Consider the following 17,063-nt stretch of genomic DNA (forward strand, 5'->3'; position numbering starts at 1 on the left):
TTCATTAAAGATCCATGCATGTGACAGGTTTTGATCAAAATAGTTATTGAGAACATGCAGAAAGAAGCAATCTTTGTTTAACCCAATTTTCATTGATTGAAGTGGGTTCCACCTAATCCCTTCTTAAAGAAAAACACAAATGCCCATGATCGAGTGTAGCAAAGATGAAAGATAGAGAGAGCGTACCTTGGATGAATAGCATGGAGAGGAAACGGGCTCGTTGAGGGAGACCGGAAGCAGCTTAAACGTGGGAAACAGGACCTATGCTGGAGAAAGATCCTGATGGATCCAGAATCTTTTACCAGGTAAAACCCAGCATCAACAAAATTGATAATAGAGATAGAGATGAAAAGAAGAAGAAGAAAAAAAAAAGTGAAATTTCGGATGATGGATTTGCTAAATAATCGCCATACTTTCCGGTTAACGAATCCAATGGCCCAGTTTTTTCTGCCACATCACTCAAATTTTACAATGAAAAGTTTCAATTATATATATGGAGAAAATGCTTCTTTTAATATTACACAGAGAGAGAATGGTTTTATCCTTTAAACTTCCATTCTTGAACAAGCAAATTGAAGTGGAATTGGTGGGTCAGAATATGACCCATTAACGATTTGATGAAATATCCAGTTATTAGCTGCCTCGGTGAAATGAGTTCCATCCCAATTGATACGAACAGATGGATCTTTGCAAGATTTCGCTACCATTACCTCTGTTCCATTCACAATTTTCTTACTTCCACACTTTAACAATCTGTTGTAATTGTACTTCCCACCATGCCCACAACAAGCCAGAAAAGGGTCCTCAAATCCTGCAATTCAAAAGTAAGTAGAGGAAAGAATGAACAATAAAGATGATGAAGAAAGAAGGAAATTACTAACCAAGCTCCCTGGCTCGACTGATGAGTGCATATTTGACAGAATATACATCAACATACGTAATAGCAGCAAAAGTAAGCTCTTTTCTTAAACGGACAAGAGCTTCCTTCAATCTAAGGTTGAAATAACTTGAGACATCGTTAAAAGGGGTGGCGCATCCTGATTTGTCGATCTCAGCTGCTGTGATCGGAAAACGGTCCATTACATATGGTAAGCATCCAACTGGACCCGTGTTGTGTACCCAAAATGATCTTCCTCCTTCCGCATATACAATCTTTAGAAACCCAAAAAATACAGAGTATGGGATGAATTGAGTTTTTTTTTTATTATTATGTCAATAATAACAATAGTCTATGAATTTTTGTCATTTTTATTTGTTTATTTTGATATAAAGCCATTTCATAATTAATAAATAAAAATCCAATCAACAGAATTTCTATCTCATTACATGTAATCAACTGATAATATATCAGAATTTGGTTGTTCTTGTTAGTGGAACTTGGCTAATATTTGACCACAAATGCAGATGGACGATTGAGATAAAAAAGACCATTAGTCACATGACTCACATTTAGGAATATAGTATTAAGTTGTTAAAGGGAATATGTAATTGTTTTTTTCAATATTTTAATAGTATTTAATATTAGCTAAGTCATGATTACTGATTAGGCCCCTAAACATTATTATAACATTTAAATAATTGATAGATGGACACCCTATATGGAAGGTGAATTGATATTTTGGACATTCTTTTTCCAAATCTTAACATATGGGCATATTATTATTAAAATTACACTTCATCGAGTATATGTCTTAACCATTTCAAAAGTCATTAACTTATTATTTAAGATGACATTTATAAATAATTTATATATCATTAATTTAACTATCGAATTTTAGCTAATTGAGGGTTTTGATTACCGAATTTCAAATAATCGGTAATCAAAATCTTCAATCCGGTAGGTATTTAAATTAGTGACATTAATTTTGTATTTATTTAGTTATAAATTACACATACATAATAACGACATTTGAAAATGATAAGACAAAACTCCGTTTTATATAACTTTAATAATAGAAAGCCTCAAATTGTTACGTTCAAAAAAGAGGTTCGAAATTTCAATTGTGGGAGTCTCCAATTTGACAATTAGAAGTTTACAAAGAATCAAATAGTCTAGATAGGAATCAAAATTATGTAGATAGATCCATACTGACCTTGATGGCTTGAGTGAGTTGGGTAATGAGATCAGGAACATATTCCTTCACCTGTTGAGTGGTCAAGTTGAGCTTATACCCTGCAGTTAGGTCATTCTGGCCAATGTCAAATGTGTATAAACCGCCGGAAAACACTTTCTCCTCCGGCAGCAACTCTCTATAAACTCCTCCTATAATATGAATCTGCTATTACATATATAAATAAATCTGACTAATCCATAATAGATTATGCTACTTGAATCATTTCCAATTACCTCGCTTACGAACTATCTGAGATCTACGATGAAAATCAGTAAACTGAATGATTTGATAATTAAGGGAGAATGGACTATAGCCACTCTGAGACATAGTAGTGTTTTGCGGCCGAATTGTCGATCCAGCCGTAGCGAAATTCGCTCCTTGACTGAAGTTTGATCCAACTGAATCTAGATACGCACTCAGATAACCTAACCCTAACCTCTCAGCTGAATCTCAAACCAAAATCAAAACATTATTATGAAGAAAATTAAACAGATGATTTTGTAAATGATTACCGATGAAATCGATGATGAGGCGACCGTCGGAGTAACGGCCGGATGGAGAGTGGAAATAGGTTTCTCCATTTGGAGATGGAGCTTGTCCGAAGGCGGAAGAGAGACCGCCGGTATCGGAATTGGAGTCGCCGAAGTTGAATATGGCGGGGAATGCACATGTATTAACTGCGGCGGATGCTGAAGAGAAGATTACTGAGAATGTGACGAGATTTGATGTGATAATTAGGGTTAAGAAGTATAATTTGGGATTTGTTAACGACATTTTTGAAATCATTGAAAGAGATTGAACGATGGGTGAGAAGAAGGAAGAGAATATTTAAGGAGGCAAAATGCCAAAAATTGAACAACCACTTAATGTGGGAAGAGTGTCATTTTGTGGTAGTTATGATGCAATAAAATATTTGTTTTTTTTATATATATATTTTAAAAGTTCAAATTGGGCTTCTTTTAAAATTTAAAATTTTAGTTTTTTTTTATTATTTAAAATAAATAATGTTATAGAATATAAATGATATTAGTTTATGCATAGCAAAAAAAATGCTCACATACGAACAAATATAACATAAAATTTAACGTTAAATATTTAAGAAAATAAATGAGTTAACGGACTTTCTCTACCGGTATTTTAAAAGAGATCTTTATCGTCATAATAATAACAGTGTGGAATAAACGCATTGGTCGACCGTGAATCGTGATCACTGAATCCTAAGATTTTTTTCGAGTCAAATAGTCGCCACAAAATAACGGGATAGAAACACATCGACTCAATCCAATAGAGCTCATGATTTTTATTCAAACATCTCAACAACCGACGGTTGACTTAGACATCACTCACTCAATGTCAATCATGTTTCAAAGTATGCTCTAAATCGTAGCCTCTCAATTGTAATGTAAAAACAAGTGAGATGTCGTCTTCACCTTTTCGTAATATATTATGTAGCGACTAATCATAATGCACCATTTTTTATACATTTATCATCCTTTAAGATCTCTACATGCATTACACTTCATCCAAAAAATGAAATTTTAAAGAAAATTTAGAATCACACAACTTCTCTAATAGGAAGTCATATGGAGAAATCTACATAAATAATGTGTAACAAACCAACCTTAAAAGAATATATATCTTGTCAACGTATGATATCACACGGAAAAATAATCACCACCTTGCGATTCACTAAAAGCAACATCCTTTCATGTAAGGTTGCCTCACTATCATTAAATTTTCTCATGTATCTTATTCTACTCACGAAACTATTCGAACGTTGATCGAACATTCCCTTGATCAAATCATTTCTACATATCAAGATTGAAGCGAGTGTTTGGAATGAGAAGACAAGACTACACTGAACATTGTTCAAAAATTTGATCGATGAGTCGTCGACTACAGAGAATTTACAATGTCCACAGAAGATTTCCACATAGTAGAGATGTCTTTCCAAACACTACAACAACTTGGTCTGGGCTACTTTTGGTGAACTATCCAGACAAATCATTTTCATACTTGTATGTTCCGAAGAGAATCTATTGCACAATTTTGATAATAAATGAATCTAAATTTCTAATTCTCCTAAATCCTTGAATCTCTTCACTTTATCCCAACTCACCAAATGACAAAAATAGGACTTAGAGGATACCCAAAGAAATTTGCACATAATTTTTTACATCTTCAAGACCACACTATTGGGAAAAGAAACAAAAACATCATAAAAGTGGACATGAAGACCAATGCGCTCTTAATGAGGATCAACTGACCCCCTTTCGAAATCATCTTACTCTTTCATATAAGTAATTTCCTCTATATTTTAGAGATAACCGAATCCCAAGAGTTTTAAAAGCATACCCATATAAGTTGGCAGAAATGTTCCAATGCTGAAGCCTGTCAAACTTGTCGAAGATGCTTTCCTTCTAGTGAAAACATAATCCAAAAAGAAAATATTAGACTTGCCGATATTGACCCGCATTTTAGAGAATGCTCTGAACAACCATAATATCCGACAAATGATTTATATTTCTACGTGGGGTTACTTATTGTTAAAATTGTACCAAGCGAGATTTTGTCATAATAGTTTTAAATGTCGTTAACTTATTATCTACGTGTTATTAATGAATAAATAAATAAATAAAATTTCAATGTCACTAATTTAACTATCAAATTTTAACGAATTGAGAGTTTTTTACTACCGAATTTCGACGAATTAAAGGTTTTAACTACCGAATTTCTCGTTTAATATATTTTTGATATATTTAATATTTTTGAATTAAATGTTTTTACTAAATTAACATATTTATTTTTTTAATTATAATCAAATTAAATATTTATTAAAATTTCAATGTCACTAATTTAACTATCAAATTTTTATATATTCTTATTATTTCTAGTAGAGATGAAGTTAACAAATTATAGTTTAATAATTTAATTTAATATAAAGTTATAAAATATATTAGTATTTATTTTAATTATTTTTTATTTAATATATTGAGTTTATTAATTAGTATATAAGAATATAATAATTTTAATATATTTTTCATATATTAGTTTTTAGATATTATTAAACAAATTCAAATATAAAATATTAAAAGTTTAGATATTTTTATTTATTTTTATCTTAATTTTTGGAAAATCCTTTTAAGAATATTGCTTATCATTTCAAGAATAAAATACCAAACATGCAAAATAAAGATGAGAAACTCTATAAATATAATTGTTACAGCTTATTTATGAGATTTCCATAACAATATTTAATAAAAATATACTTAATAAGGGTTGACTACAATCACTATCTTACTTTCATGGATTTGTTTTTCAACATTCATCACATCATCATTATTATGATTACAACTTCACATTAATTATTGATCACCCCCACACTATTACAACCACATATACATAAATATTTTGAAAACAAATATGTACAAAAACATCAAATTTGTCACAATATTATATATATGTGTATGTATTTATATGTTACAATTACATTCTCATTATTATTGAATTGTAATCTAGGGTGCTGATTTAACTATTTTACCATCTCTGTTTACAATTCTAAACAATGAAGAGCTGCTATAACTATAGCACCTCTTTCTTTCTTCTTCGTTGAGATTCCGATTTCGATTTGCAACTCGTCGACAATTGTATTCTTTCTTAAATAATAAGATCCATTAAGAAAGATGCTTCAAAAATTCCTCCATTTCGTCGGCATCTTCTTCACCTTCTTTTATTATCTGATATTCAATCCAAACAACTCAATCAATATAACTAACTAAATCAATATAATTTGGGTTTATTTGAAAACATTATTTACAATTGTACCTTTATGCGAGAGCTCGGGAAACCCCTTCGATTGAGAAATTCGTAACCAACCATCTCCCAATCATCCTTCAAATTTGTGGTTGAATACTCACTACCAACCCATATGAACAAAGTATTACAACTCGGAACTATCGCCAAATACACTAAACTCGAATCGAGCAATGCAAATCCACCCATATCAACTCTATCGAAACTAGGCCATTTGTAAACTACCTTCTCCATATCATATTCCATCTCATCATTGTTCGCTAACATATCGTATCCCTCCTCAGCCAAAGAGAACGATCTAGACCTAACCAACAATCTTGGTAGATGAGAATGAGAAGTTAATTCATCGACAGAAGGTAAGATCATAAGTGGAGGACGATAACTCTTTTTACAAGCTAAGCAAATATTAGTTTCCAAAAACCCTTTGCAAACAGGGCAATCGGTTCCACTAGGCGAAGATTGAGATGATAAGTACGAAAGATCAGACCAGTTTGATGACGAAGGCGAGAAAGTTAACGAGCTTGAGTAATCTGATGTCGAGGGTGATACAGAAGGATGATCATCAACTTCACAAGAATCTAGTTTAGTCGAAGCTAGGAGTTTTTTCATGATCCCACTCGCAAATTTCCTTCTCAATCTTCCCCATCCGCTATCTCTAAAGGGAAGACATGTTTCAGTTTCAGTTCCAGAAAGTGGAATAGGAGGCAAAATTCCTCCTGAAACCGCCTGATGGAAGATCTCAAAATCTTTATTGTATTCTTCTACTTTTCTTTTACCCGCGTCTCCATTTCCATCGCTTAAAGTTTTCTCATAACCAATCGCATCCCAAAACTCAGGAGTCTCTTCTCCTTCTTTTACTGTAAAAACAGGTCCTTTGGCAATTTCATACTTAACAACCTGAAAAGCAGCTAACTTTGCATTATCCGACATAACAGCCGGACAATGTTTCCCAATCCAAACAAAAACAACAGAAGGAACACGAACCAGAAACGCTCCTCGAGAATCAAGTCCAGCAACATCAGAGCTGATCAACATCTTAGGAACAAGATGAAGAGGGGCATAAGGCGAATGTGGCGCCATTCTATAAACAGCAGTCATAGATTTCGGACTTGCTAAGAAATCAAGAATTCGTTTCTGACATAACAAAAGTTGACAAGCAAAACCCATGTTAGGATTCGTTACACCTCTAGCTGCTTTAACAATTTGAAATGCATCTTCAAATGTCCTTCGTTCTTTCAACATTAGGTAAGCTATAACCAAAGAAGTCGATCTCGAAACTCCTTGACAACAATGAACAAGAACACGACCATTCTGTTCCCTAACATCTTCAAAGTAATCAAAAACATCGTAAAGTATACTTGTTATATCCTCAGATGGACTATCTTGAAGCCAAAGAGTTTTATAAACAAGTTCAGTCTTGAAATACTCAGGACAAACAAAACCAACGCAGTTTAAAACATGGGTAATTCCATTCTGTCTTAAAATTTCACGATTCCTTGCAACAGCATCACTTCCTAAATAAACATGATCCATAATTCTAGAACATTCTTTATCAAAGAAAGCAAGTTTCTCTCTTTTGTATTGAAACTCTCTCAATGGTTGTGGGTCGAGTTGTTTATTATCTGAAATACCTTTAGTAACAGTTTGGCCGCCGGGAGTTGGTGCTAAAGGCCATATACCCAGATCATCTGAACCTGCCGTCGGCCAGTCTTCACAGTTTGGTCGGGAAATCGAAAGCGGCGGTAAAGATGGTAAACACATCCGACCCTTTCCGGTTCTTTGAGGTTTTGGATTAGGAGCTCTAGGTGACCGGTCTGTCCATGATACAGAACGTAGATAGGCTTTCCGGTTAGCACCGGCTGGCCGGTGCTCATCTTCTGTTTCTGTAAACATATTATGATTTCGTCTAGAAATCAAAATCAAGATCCATTAAGGGATTTTTATCAATAGAAAGAGTTGACCCAATTCAGAAGGGGTGAAGGAGAAGGAGAAGGAGGAGAAATCAAAATCAAAATCAAATACAAATACGACTGGGTAAAAGATGGGAAATTGTGGAATAAGGGTTTCAACATGATGATGATGATATGAAGGAAGAAGAAAGTGGGTGGTATGAATCTGATAAAGAAAATGAAAATGAAAAAAAGGGGGTTTTGTTGAAGAAGACTTAATCAGATGAAGTAGATGGGTCGTGTTCTTTGAATTTGAATGTCTTTTTAGAATATTAAGAGGATTTGAAGGAGGATAATAAGAGAAGAAACAAAGGAAGAAGATCGATGAAGAAGATTCAACTCATTTGGGAAGAAGAGAGAGAGAGAGAGAGAGAGGGGGATGAAATAGACCAATTAGAAGAAGACAGCTGCATGCTTGTTGGGTTGGCAGTTTTTGACCAAAAATGGAAACAGTCAAACTGCCACGTCATAGGAAGATTAAATTATTATTTTATATTATAAAAATTATTAAATATGTATACTTTAATTAAATATATTAATTAGTAGTGATTTTAAAAAATTTAAAATTATCTCAATTGTTTTTGGTGAAGTATTTGGTTAGTGAGAAATTATAGAATTTTCAATAACATATTATCATATATTATTATTATCCTATTATTATTATTATTATTATTATTATTATTATTATTATTATTATTATTATTATTATTATTATTATTATGTTGTTTTCTGAATTTTAAGAAAATCAGTAGAGTTTGTCAAAAAAAACAATCATCTTGTTTTTTCTTAAAATTTACATAATTTATTAAATAGTTTTTTCTTATTTTTTATTTGTTATTTTAATGTCATTCTTAGTCATTATGTTTAAAAAATTATCTCAATTGTTCTTTGGTGGAGTATCTGTTAGAGATAAATCGTCTAATTTTCAATGAGAATCATACTATTATTATGATACTATTACGTTGTTTTCTGAAATTTAAGAAAATCAATTCTGTCAAAAAAAAAATAATAATAATCTTTTTTCTTAAAATTTTTTATAATTTCTTAAAAAAAATTCTTATTTTTTATTTGTTACTATTTGTGAACTAAAACAATATTTTTTGAATTTAAATTATTTAAATAAATCAAACCAAAAGAAACTATATTTTAGAAAATATCATACCTTATAAATTAAGATTTTTTTAAAATAATTATACTTATATATTATTTAATTTATTAATTAAAAGAATCTAGTTTATTAGCCACAAAATATTTTTATTTTATTATTATATAATTTTTTTAATTTTTTTTATCAAAATAACTCATCTTTTCAAAATTAACTTCAATTAATAATTTTTAAATAATTCATGTACTATCAAAAATAGGTTAAAGGCCTAAAAGTGTCAAAAGATTGCTTTTTACAAATAAATAATAAAAAATGATACGAAATAATTGGAAATTATAATTTATTAAATAATTTAAATATTATAATTTTATTAAATTAATTAAAGTGGTAAGAGTACTTAATCGAAATTAAAAGTCATGGATACAATTTTTATTTAAAATTTTTAAAATTCAAATGGAGGTCATTATTATGGAAGATCTTACACTAGATTTTTACATTTAAAAAATAAATTATAGTCAAACATATTTATTACAACACTTAATGCAATTTTTATTAAATATAAACTTTAAAACTTTAGTCTTCTATATAAACTTTAGTTTATTTGAAACTAACAAGATCTTATATGTATTTATTTCAAGTTAAGAAGTTATTAATAAAAATTAAATTCATAACTTTTGATATATTAAACAAATACTTTTATAATTTAATAAATATTATTTTTATTTAAATTGAGTTTAATTAACTACTTTTACTTGAATTGAGTTTAATTGAATTATTATTTTATTTAATTTTACTTGAAACCAAATGTTTGATATTTACCTTGGTTCTTAGATTATAAATTACTCAAATATAATGAATAACTATTTTATTTTCCTTAAATAGGAATGAAATTGAGTTTAATTGACCACATGCTTGATATTTACACTGGTTCTTAAATTAGAAATTACCCAAATATATAACTATTCTATTTTCCTTAAAAGGAAATGAATACTTTATTTGGGAAAAAGAAAAGTATATGAGTATTATATTATTGATAGGTTATGGTCTAATTTATATATTAATTGTGATAGTCTATATATGAGAATTGGTCTAAATTGATTAATTATATATTTGATCAAAACAAGTATATAAAATTTGGGATGATTTATCAATATAATAAGATTTTTGTAAGTAAGCTCAATATTTAAATGATATGAAAATGGTGTGGAAATTTTATAATAATAGTAAATAGCAAGTAGAAATAAGACTAAGGATAGTTGAAGTTTGACCAAGGACATCTCTTCCTACTAGTTAAACCAATAATAATATAATAATAATAATTAAATGCATGCTATTTAATTTTAAATTGATAATAAGAATTACAAAGGTGTCACCACTTTGAATTTAGATAATTATATTTGTATAACATGAGTGAGTGAAAATTGGTGTTTGTCTTATTAAATTTAGTTGATAAAATCAACAATGTAATAAATACAATTATTTATATATTTTATTGAATTATCTAAATTAATTATATTTATATAGATAATTAAAGTTATCTTTTTATTATTATACTAAAATACATTAAATTAAAGTATGACTTAATTATAATAAATAAATTGTGCTAGTTAAATTTGATAGTATATAAAATATTTAAAATAATTCACATCTCAAATAAAGCCTACATAAAAATCAATACTAATAAATCAACAATTAGATAATTAAAATAAATCAATAATTAGATAACTATTATTTTCTTTTTTAATTAATTAAATAAAATTTCATCATTTAAAAAAAACAATAAGAACTTAGTTTGAACTATTTAGATGAAATTAATTATTATAAATAAAGTAAGAGTCATTTGATTCATAATTTGAATAATCAAATAATAAATGATTAGATGATGTTTTATTTATATATATTTTAATTTTTAAGTAATTCACATGAAGCTCAATAAATTCAAATTTAATTATATCAAAGTCAAGTAAAGTAGGCTAGAAAAAATTGTATATACATTTAATGGTCACATCCATTGAATAGCCCCTTAAAAAATATTCATAGTCTTCTATTTATTAATTTTCTTATTTTGGTTGGTAAGGGTGGTGGTAGACTGTAGACTTATGATATCCAAAAATATTATAACATTGAATGATGAAAAGTTCTTAGGAAAAAAAAAATTGATTAAAAAAATAATATTAAAATAGGTCCTCAATATGTAGTCAAAGATCAAACAAGTCACTAATATTTTGAAAATACACTTATTGAGTAAACTTTTCCTTTTCTTGATATTTTACAAAGATAGGATCCAACCATAAAAAAATTGGTCCAAATTAAACTGAATTACAAATAAATACTAAACTCAACATGGTTAATTTAAAATTAAATAATTTGCTAAGAATTGATAGAATTTGTTTTTTAATATTTAAGATTTTGAATCTTTCACTAAAATAGATATTTGAAAAATATATATGTATAATAATAGTATTAATTTTTTTCCTTTTTTCGTTTATGATTTACAAAAACCAATTTAATAATAATTTGAAAGCCACAGTTTAAAATTTTATACTCAATTAACATTTTAATATATTTAATCATTTTTTAGATGTATTTTATCATTTATTGTATAATAACTCAAATTTAGAGATAAAATATAATTATTTAAAAATACAAAATATTCAATTCAAAATGAATGATTTTATTTCTTAACAAAGTTCATATTTAATTAGAGAGAAGAAAAAAAATGATAAGTATAAACTTTGGTTCAACTAAAAGATTAATCGGGATATTTTGATCCCAAGTCTTTCTAAAAAAGAAAAAATAAGACGTTAAGAGACCATCCTAGCTCGCCCTAGACACTTTAAGATTATCTCATTAAATAATTTTATTTTACAAAGGACAAACTTCAGACTGATTAAACATTTGGTTCATTACAAACTCCAAATAACATCTCATGTATCCGAGGAGTCAAGGCAAAAATGATTCATCTAACTCGAAATATCTACCTAAAATCATCGGTCTCGACGACAAATATTTGTAACCAAGCCTATACCCAAGGGCAGATCTACCTTATACTCAAGGGTGGATCTACATTATGGCTACCTGATTATAATTGGATGACCCAAAATATTTTGTATATATAACTAAAGAATCTATGGAGATTTTGTTTACTTGTTTAATAATATTATCATTGTAGTTCAGCTACATAAATTTCAAAACTTAACTCTAACCTTTCTTATACTTATAGTTTGTTTAACCCGATGATGATAATACATTTTACCAAAAACACATTAAATGGGTAACTTTTAAAATACATGAACAACATTCCAAATCTTTCAAAGTTTTTTACACAAATATAAAGTAAAAAAGTCAAAAAAATCTCACCAATGTCTCAAAATAGTGTCATCTTCCTCGTACAGAAAATACATACTCAGAAAATACATATTCTTAATTTTGACACAAGGTACTTATTAGATCGAATAAATAAATTTGATCTAATAGAAAGATTTTGCATTATCCAAACAAATATCAATCCAACCCAATTCATGAATAAAATGGGATCAGTTAAGCAACCAACAAAACTACTTCTTACAAATAACATCATGTTGTTGGATCGAAACATATAAATGTTGACTAATCTGGCTAACATTGAACTTGGTTATCGTGCACTTTGGAAGAAGTAGAAAAAACATATTCTATTCTTACTAAAACTATGTATGCATAAAATTCTCATATTTGATTCCTTCTTCAAGCCTATCTGCAAAGAGAGTTTGATATTTACCGTCTCTACAAGGTCCTGAGTTCGAAAGCATTACGTTTCCGTATATTTAGGAATATATGTTTAATCCATGGGGACTAAAGCTGAACCAACCTTCTAAAAAAACAAATATTCTCAATTTGATATGTAAGAAACCTACTTCCTAAACATTCTAAATTACTACAACACAGAAATTCCAGTTCCATCTTTCCATCACAATCAATATATACAAGAAAGAATCAAAGTTCATTGATAATAACATGTATCCGTACAATGAACTATAAGTAAAAAGATCAAATATGTATAAAGAACAATACAATCTGAAGAACATATAACTCAAATTGGTTACTTATTAGTAAAGAACTCCATTAAAGCAGACCAAAGAGAACAGAGAATCCAAGAACAATTAACCAAACAATATGCAACAACAAGAAAGCCTGTCCAGAAAGAGAACCATTACCTCCATTTCCCACGTCACAAAATCCTCTTTTCCTTACACGAACACCTGCGTGCTTCGCTTCTGCACAGCCGCACCAATAGGTCACACCGTCGATACCGCATACCGGATCCGTAGTAAAACATTTTACAGGGTAAGACGATTGCGTAGCTGTCGTACCGGCGCAAATATCATCTGAAGATTCATTGTCGATCGGCATCTGGATGATGATGGAGTCATCGTTTTCCGATCGGATAGAAGGAAATAAACATATACCGATAATGAGCACGAAGAGCGTGTTATGTAATGCAGATTTCGATGATTTAAGCATGATTGAAGGTAATAGATTGCGGTGATTCTCTGTTGCGAAGAAATTGGAAGAACATTTGCAGAAATTTACAATGATCTGGAATCCCTAGACGAAACCCTAACAAGAGGATTCGTAGGGTGGAATGAAAGGGTCTGGACCGGAGAAAGCAAGGAACCTTGGCGGCTTGGTTATTAAATATTCAAATTCGACAGCAAAGTAGTTGAACCGGTTCAAAAAATTGGTTTTTTTGGAAACAACCGAGTGTAAAATAACTAAAAATATATTTGAAAAATCTCATCCAAATATTGATTAAAATAAATAATGTTTTTAATATATATAATAAGAATGGTAAAATTATCTTTATTTTTAGTATATCAAGATATTCATAATCTTGATAATCTTGATATATATGAAAAAAATATTTATAAATAAATATACATTTATATATATATATATAATATAAGTAAATTATAATTAATGAAATTATATATGATTAAACTAATAATATCAATAATTAGATTGATCTAGAACTTTTTAATCAAATGGTGATAAACCAAATTTTAATAAAATTATTTTCTTTTTAAAATAAATTTGAGACTTAACTCTTAATTTGTTGATTCTATCTCTAATCTTAATAAATTTACTTTATTTTATTTGATGTTAATTTATTTGTAGAAACTTAATTTTTAAAAATTAATTCAAAATATAATTAAATTTTAATATTATTTAATACATGTAATTGTTATGTATTTTATTGTACAATATGCCCTCGTTTGGTAAGCAGTATAGCACTGTATATATAGTATAATTATAATTACAGTAAAGTTTATTAACCGTTTGGTTGTATACTTTTGTAACTACAGTAATTTAATCGATATAATTTATACCCTAAACTAAGTATAAAATTGTAACTGGATTCACCTGTTACAAACCTATAATATTTTTTTATTCCATTATTACCCTCACATTTTTTTTTTCACTTTCATCTTATTTGTTTCATATTTTTTTACCTTTTCTTTTATTTACTTATCTTCAATAAAAATAATATATTTTATTATTTAATTTATAATTGTGTTTTATAGTATTAATTATTTATAATTATTTATATAATTATAAAAATTATAATTATAATAATTATAATACAATAATAATATTTATTTAAAAAATATATTTATATAATAATTATATATTATTTTTTATTATTTTCAAACAAACTATATTATAAAAAATATATTAATTTTTATATAAATAATAATACAACCACCTAAAATAATAATTAAAAATATTTTATTTACATAGGGGTATAATAGTCTTTTACACGTTTTTATTACTTTTTTATACCACCAACCAAACATAAAATAATAAAACTTATATAATTTATACTTATTTTATACTCTCAACCAAACACTAATAACCTATATAATTTATATATTTTAATATCTCATTACAATTTATACTCATTACAATTTATACCTACATAACTAATACCCTATACCAAACATTGCATATGAACTAATTTGTTTTTTTAGAATAGACCCAATTTAGTACGAAATTTAATAGAAATCTATTAATACCGTAAATATAAATTATACCGAAATAATGTTATTGTTTTTTCTATATCAATTTTTTCGATAAAAATATGAATAAAAAAATTACAGTATATAACTCACGTTAATATAGACTTATAAAAATTGTCATATATTATTTAAAAAAAAGAAGTTAGATATACTTGATAGATAAATATTTATTTTGGTTGGGCTTCAATAGAGACAGATATAAATTAGTCTATAAAGTTTGCTTTTAAATGGGTTTTAGTGAGAAGATAAATTCTATTAATTAGCATGAAAATTCAAATCAATTTACTAGCAACATACAAAATTTATTAGATATAAACCTTTATCTACTAAAGCAACTTAAAGAATGTTGAAGATGGATTTTATAAATCTCAAATTCAAGAAACTTATCAAAAAGAAGATTAATGAGAAGATTAATAAGAAGATTAATGAGAAGATTAAAAGAAGATTAATGAGAAGATTAAAATAGACTTCAAGAAAATAATGATATTTTTCTTGTTGAGATTTTTGGGAATGATAATTTGGCTAATTAAATTGATTTAACTAATTTAGGTTAGTACAAATTTTCACTTTATTTTTATTTTAAAAGTTATAATATAAATATATTTATACATATAATAATTAAGGAACCAATAATTCAATTATATAAATTAAATATTAAATTTATTAAATATTTTTTTTAAAAAAATATTTTTTTTGCAGTTTTTATATTCTTTATCATTTTATATTATTTCATAGATATATTTATAAATATATTAAATTATTGTAATAATATAATATATTTTAAGAATCTTAATTTTTAAATTGATAATTATATAAATTATATATATATATTTTTTAAATAATTCTATACAAATTATAAGTTAAAATTTAAAAATAATATATATATATATATAACTATTTAATATTAATTATAATATATTTAATATTTTAAAAAATAACTAATATAAATATATAATAAAATTATTATCTAGAAAAATAGTTTAATAAAAAATCAAACCATTTAACCGTTAAAAAATGGTCGGAATCATTAGAATCGGTTAACTAATAAACAATAAAATAAAACTTATAAATTATCGGTTTGTTTTTTTCATAGTAATAATATAGAATGTATGTACATATATATGACCGGTTAATTGTCATCCATTAAGAATTGATCCGAACGACTGTAACAAATCGATACAAGAAATAAAATGTTGACAAAGAAGATAAGAGAAACTGATCTAACAATATATAATAAATTGGTCCATTAATAATTAAAAGGTAGAAAAAACAAAACTAGTTTTAGATGAAATTAGTCAAACAATGCAAATCTAGTTCTACTTGCTAGCTTAATAGATTTGAAAGTAAAAATAAAAATCCTTGCTTCTCCTACATCATTTAAATATATTGTCTTATTAGAAAACACAATTAAGATAATTAAACTATGGTGTAAGAGAATAAATATCACATTTCATTAGTTAAAGTTTAGTCAAATAAACATATTAGTTTTCTAAAATAACTAATGTTTGAATCTTTATGGTAACTTTCCCTTGCTATTAGAGGTGATCAAATTCATAAAATCAATATATTAACTACAAATTAAATTTATTAAATTTATAATCCTAACCATTATATTGCTTATTATGTGATTGAATTTGGTTTGGATTAGGAGTGTATAGTTGAATAATTTAATTATACAGTTTTTATTTATCTAATTGTTTGATATATTTTTTAATTACTATTTATTACATTCACTCTAATCTTTTTTTTATTTATAAATAACATATTTTAGAAAAAGAAAAAATTAATGTTAAATTTTAAATTTTTTAATAATATTTTATTTATTTATAATAAATACTATTTATTTGACTAAAAATAAGATCAATATAAATTTGATGGTGCAAGAGAAACAAATGATTGATCAATAAATTTAATCCATAACATTATTTAAATGGGGCAAAATAATAGATTTTTTTTTTTGGTGTGAATAAAATAGAACTAAAATATAAAAATAAAATTTTAATTAACTAGGAAGATCCCATGATAG

The 17,063-nt window shown here is 27.0% G+C and overlaps 3 protein-coding genes across 3 annotated transcripts; all 3 read right to left on the minus strand.

The window, feature by feature from the left end:
- Positions 1-368: 368 nt before the first annotated feature.
- LOC124936480 (GDSL esterase/lipase At3g26430) lies at positions 369-2,920 on the minus strand. Its single transcript, XM_047476983.1, has 5 exons — positions 2,627-2,920; positions 2,348-2,557; positions 2,094-2,263; positions 882-1,152; positions 369-811 (listed from the first exon to the last, which is right to left on the minus strand). The coding sequence occupies exons 1-5, from the start codon at positions 2,898-2,900 to the stop codon at positions 546-548; spliced, it is 1,191 nt and encodes a 396-aa protein (XP_047332939.1). The 5' UTR covers positions 2,901-2,920; the 3' UTR covers positions 369-545.
- A 2,618-nt stretch (positions 2,921-5,538) lies between these two features.
- Positions 5,539-8,206, minus strand: LOC124936234 (protein-tyrosine-phosphatase MKP1-like). The gene is made up of 2 exons (XM_047476715.1): positions 5,940-8,206; positions 5,539-5,851 (listed from the first exon to the last, which is right to left on the minus strand). The coding sequence occupies exons 1-2, from the start codon at positions 7,818-7,820 to the stop codon at positions 5,789-5,791; spliced, it is 1,944 nt and encodes a 647-aa protein (XP_047332671.1). The 5' UTR covers positions 7,821-8,206; the 3' UTR covers positions 5,539-5,788.
- A 4,735-nt stretch (positions 8,207-12,941) lies between these two features.
- LOC124936672 lies at positions 12,942-13,619 on the minus strand. Its single transcript, XM_047477188.1, has one exon. It carries the CDS (start codon positions 13,479-13,481, stop codon positions 13,083-13,085), a length of 399 nt encoding a protein of 132 aa, XP_047333144.1. The 5' UTR covers positions 13,482-13,619; the 3' UTR covers positions 12,942-13,082.
- Between the last annotated feature and the right edge of the window lie 3,444 nt (positions 13,620-17,063).

Source organism: Impatiens glandulifera, chromosome 4, assembly GCF_907164915.1.
Source record: "Impatiens glandulifera chromosome 4, dImpGla2.1, whole genome shotgun sequence".
Classification (NCBI taxonomy): domain Eukaryota; kingdom Viridiplantae; phylum Streptophyta; class Magnoliopsida; order Ericales; family Balsaminaceae; genus Impatiens; species Impatiens glandulifera.

Bases quoted from the DNA above. Each gene is read 5' to 3' on its own strand.
- LOC124936480 (XM_047476983.1), bottom strand. From the start codon at position 2,900: ATGATTTCAAAAATGTCGTTAACAAATCCCAAATTATACTTCTTAACC. The intron at 2,558-2,626 runs GTAATCATTTAC...TTTGAGATTCAG, and splicing joins CCTCATCATCGATTTCATCG to CTGAGAGGTTAGGGTTAGGT. The intron at 812-881 runs GTTAGTAATTTC...TTTGAATTGCAG, and splicing joins CAGTCGAGCCAGGGAGCTTG to GATTTGAGGACCCTTTTCTG.
- LOC124936234 (XM_047476715.1), bottom strand. From the start codon at position 7,820: ATGTTTACAGAAACAGAAGATGAGCACCGGCCAGCCGGTGCTAACCGG. The intron at 5,852-5,939 runs GTACAATTGTAA...ATTGAATATCAG, and splicing joins TCCCGAGCTCTCGCATAAAG to ATAATAAAAGAAGGTGAAGA.
- LOC124936672 (XM_047477188.1), bottom strand. From the start codon at position 13,481: ATGCTTAAATCATCGAAATCTGCATTACATAACACGCTCTTCGTGCTC.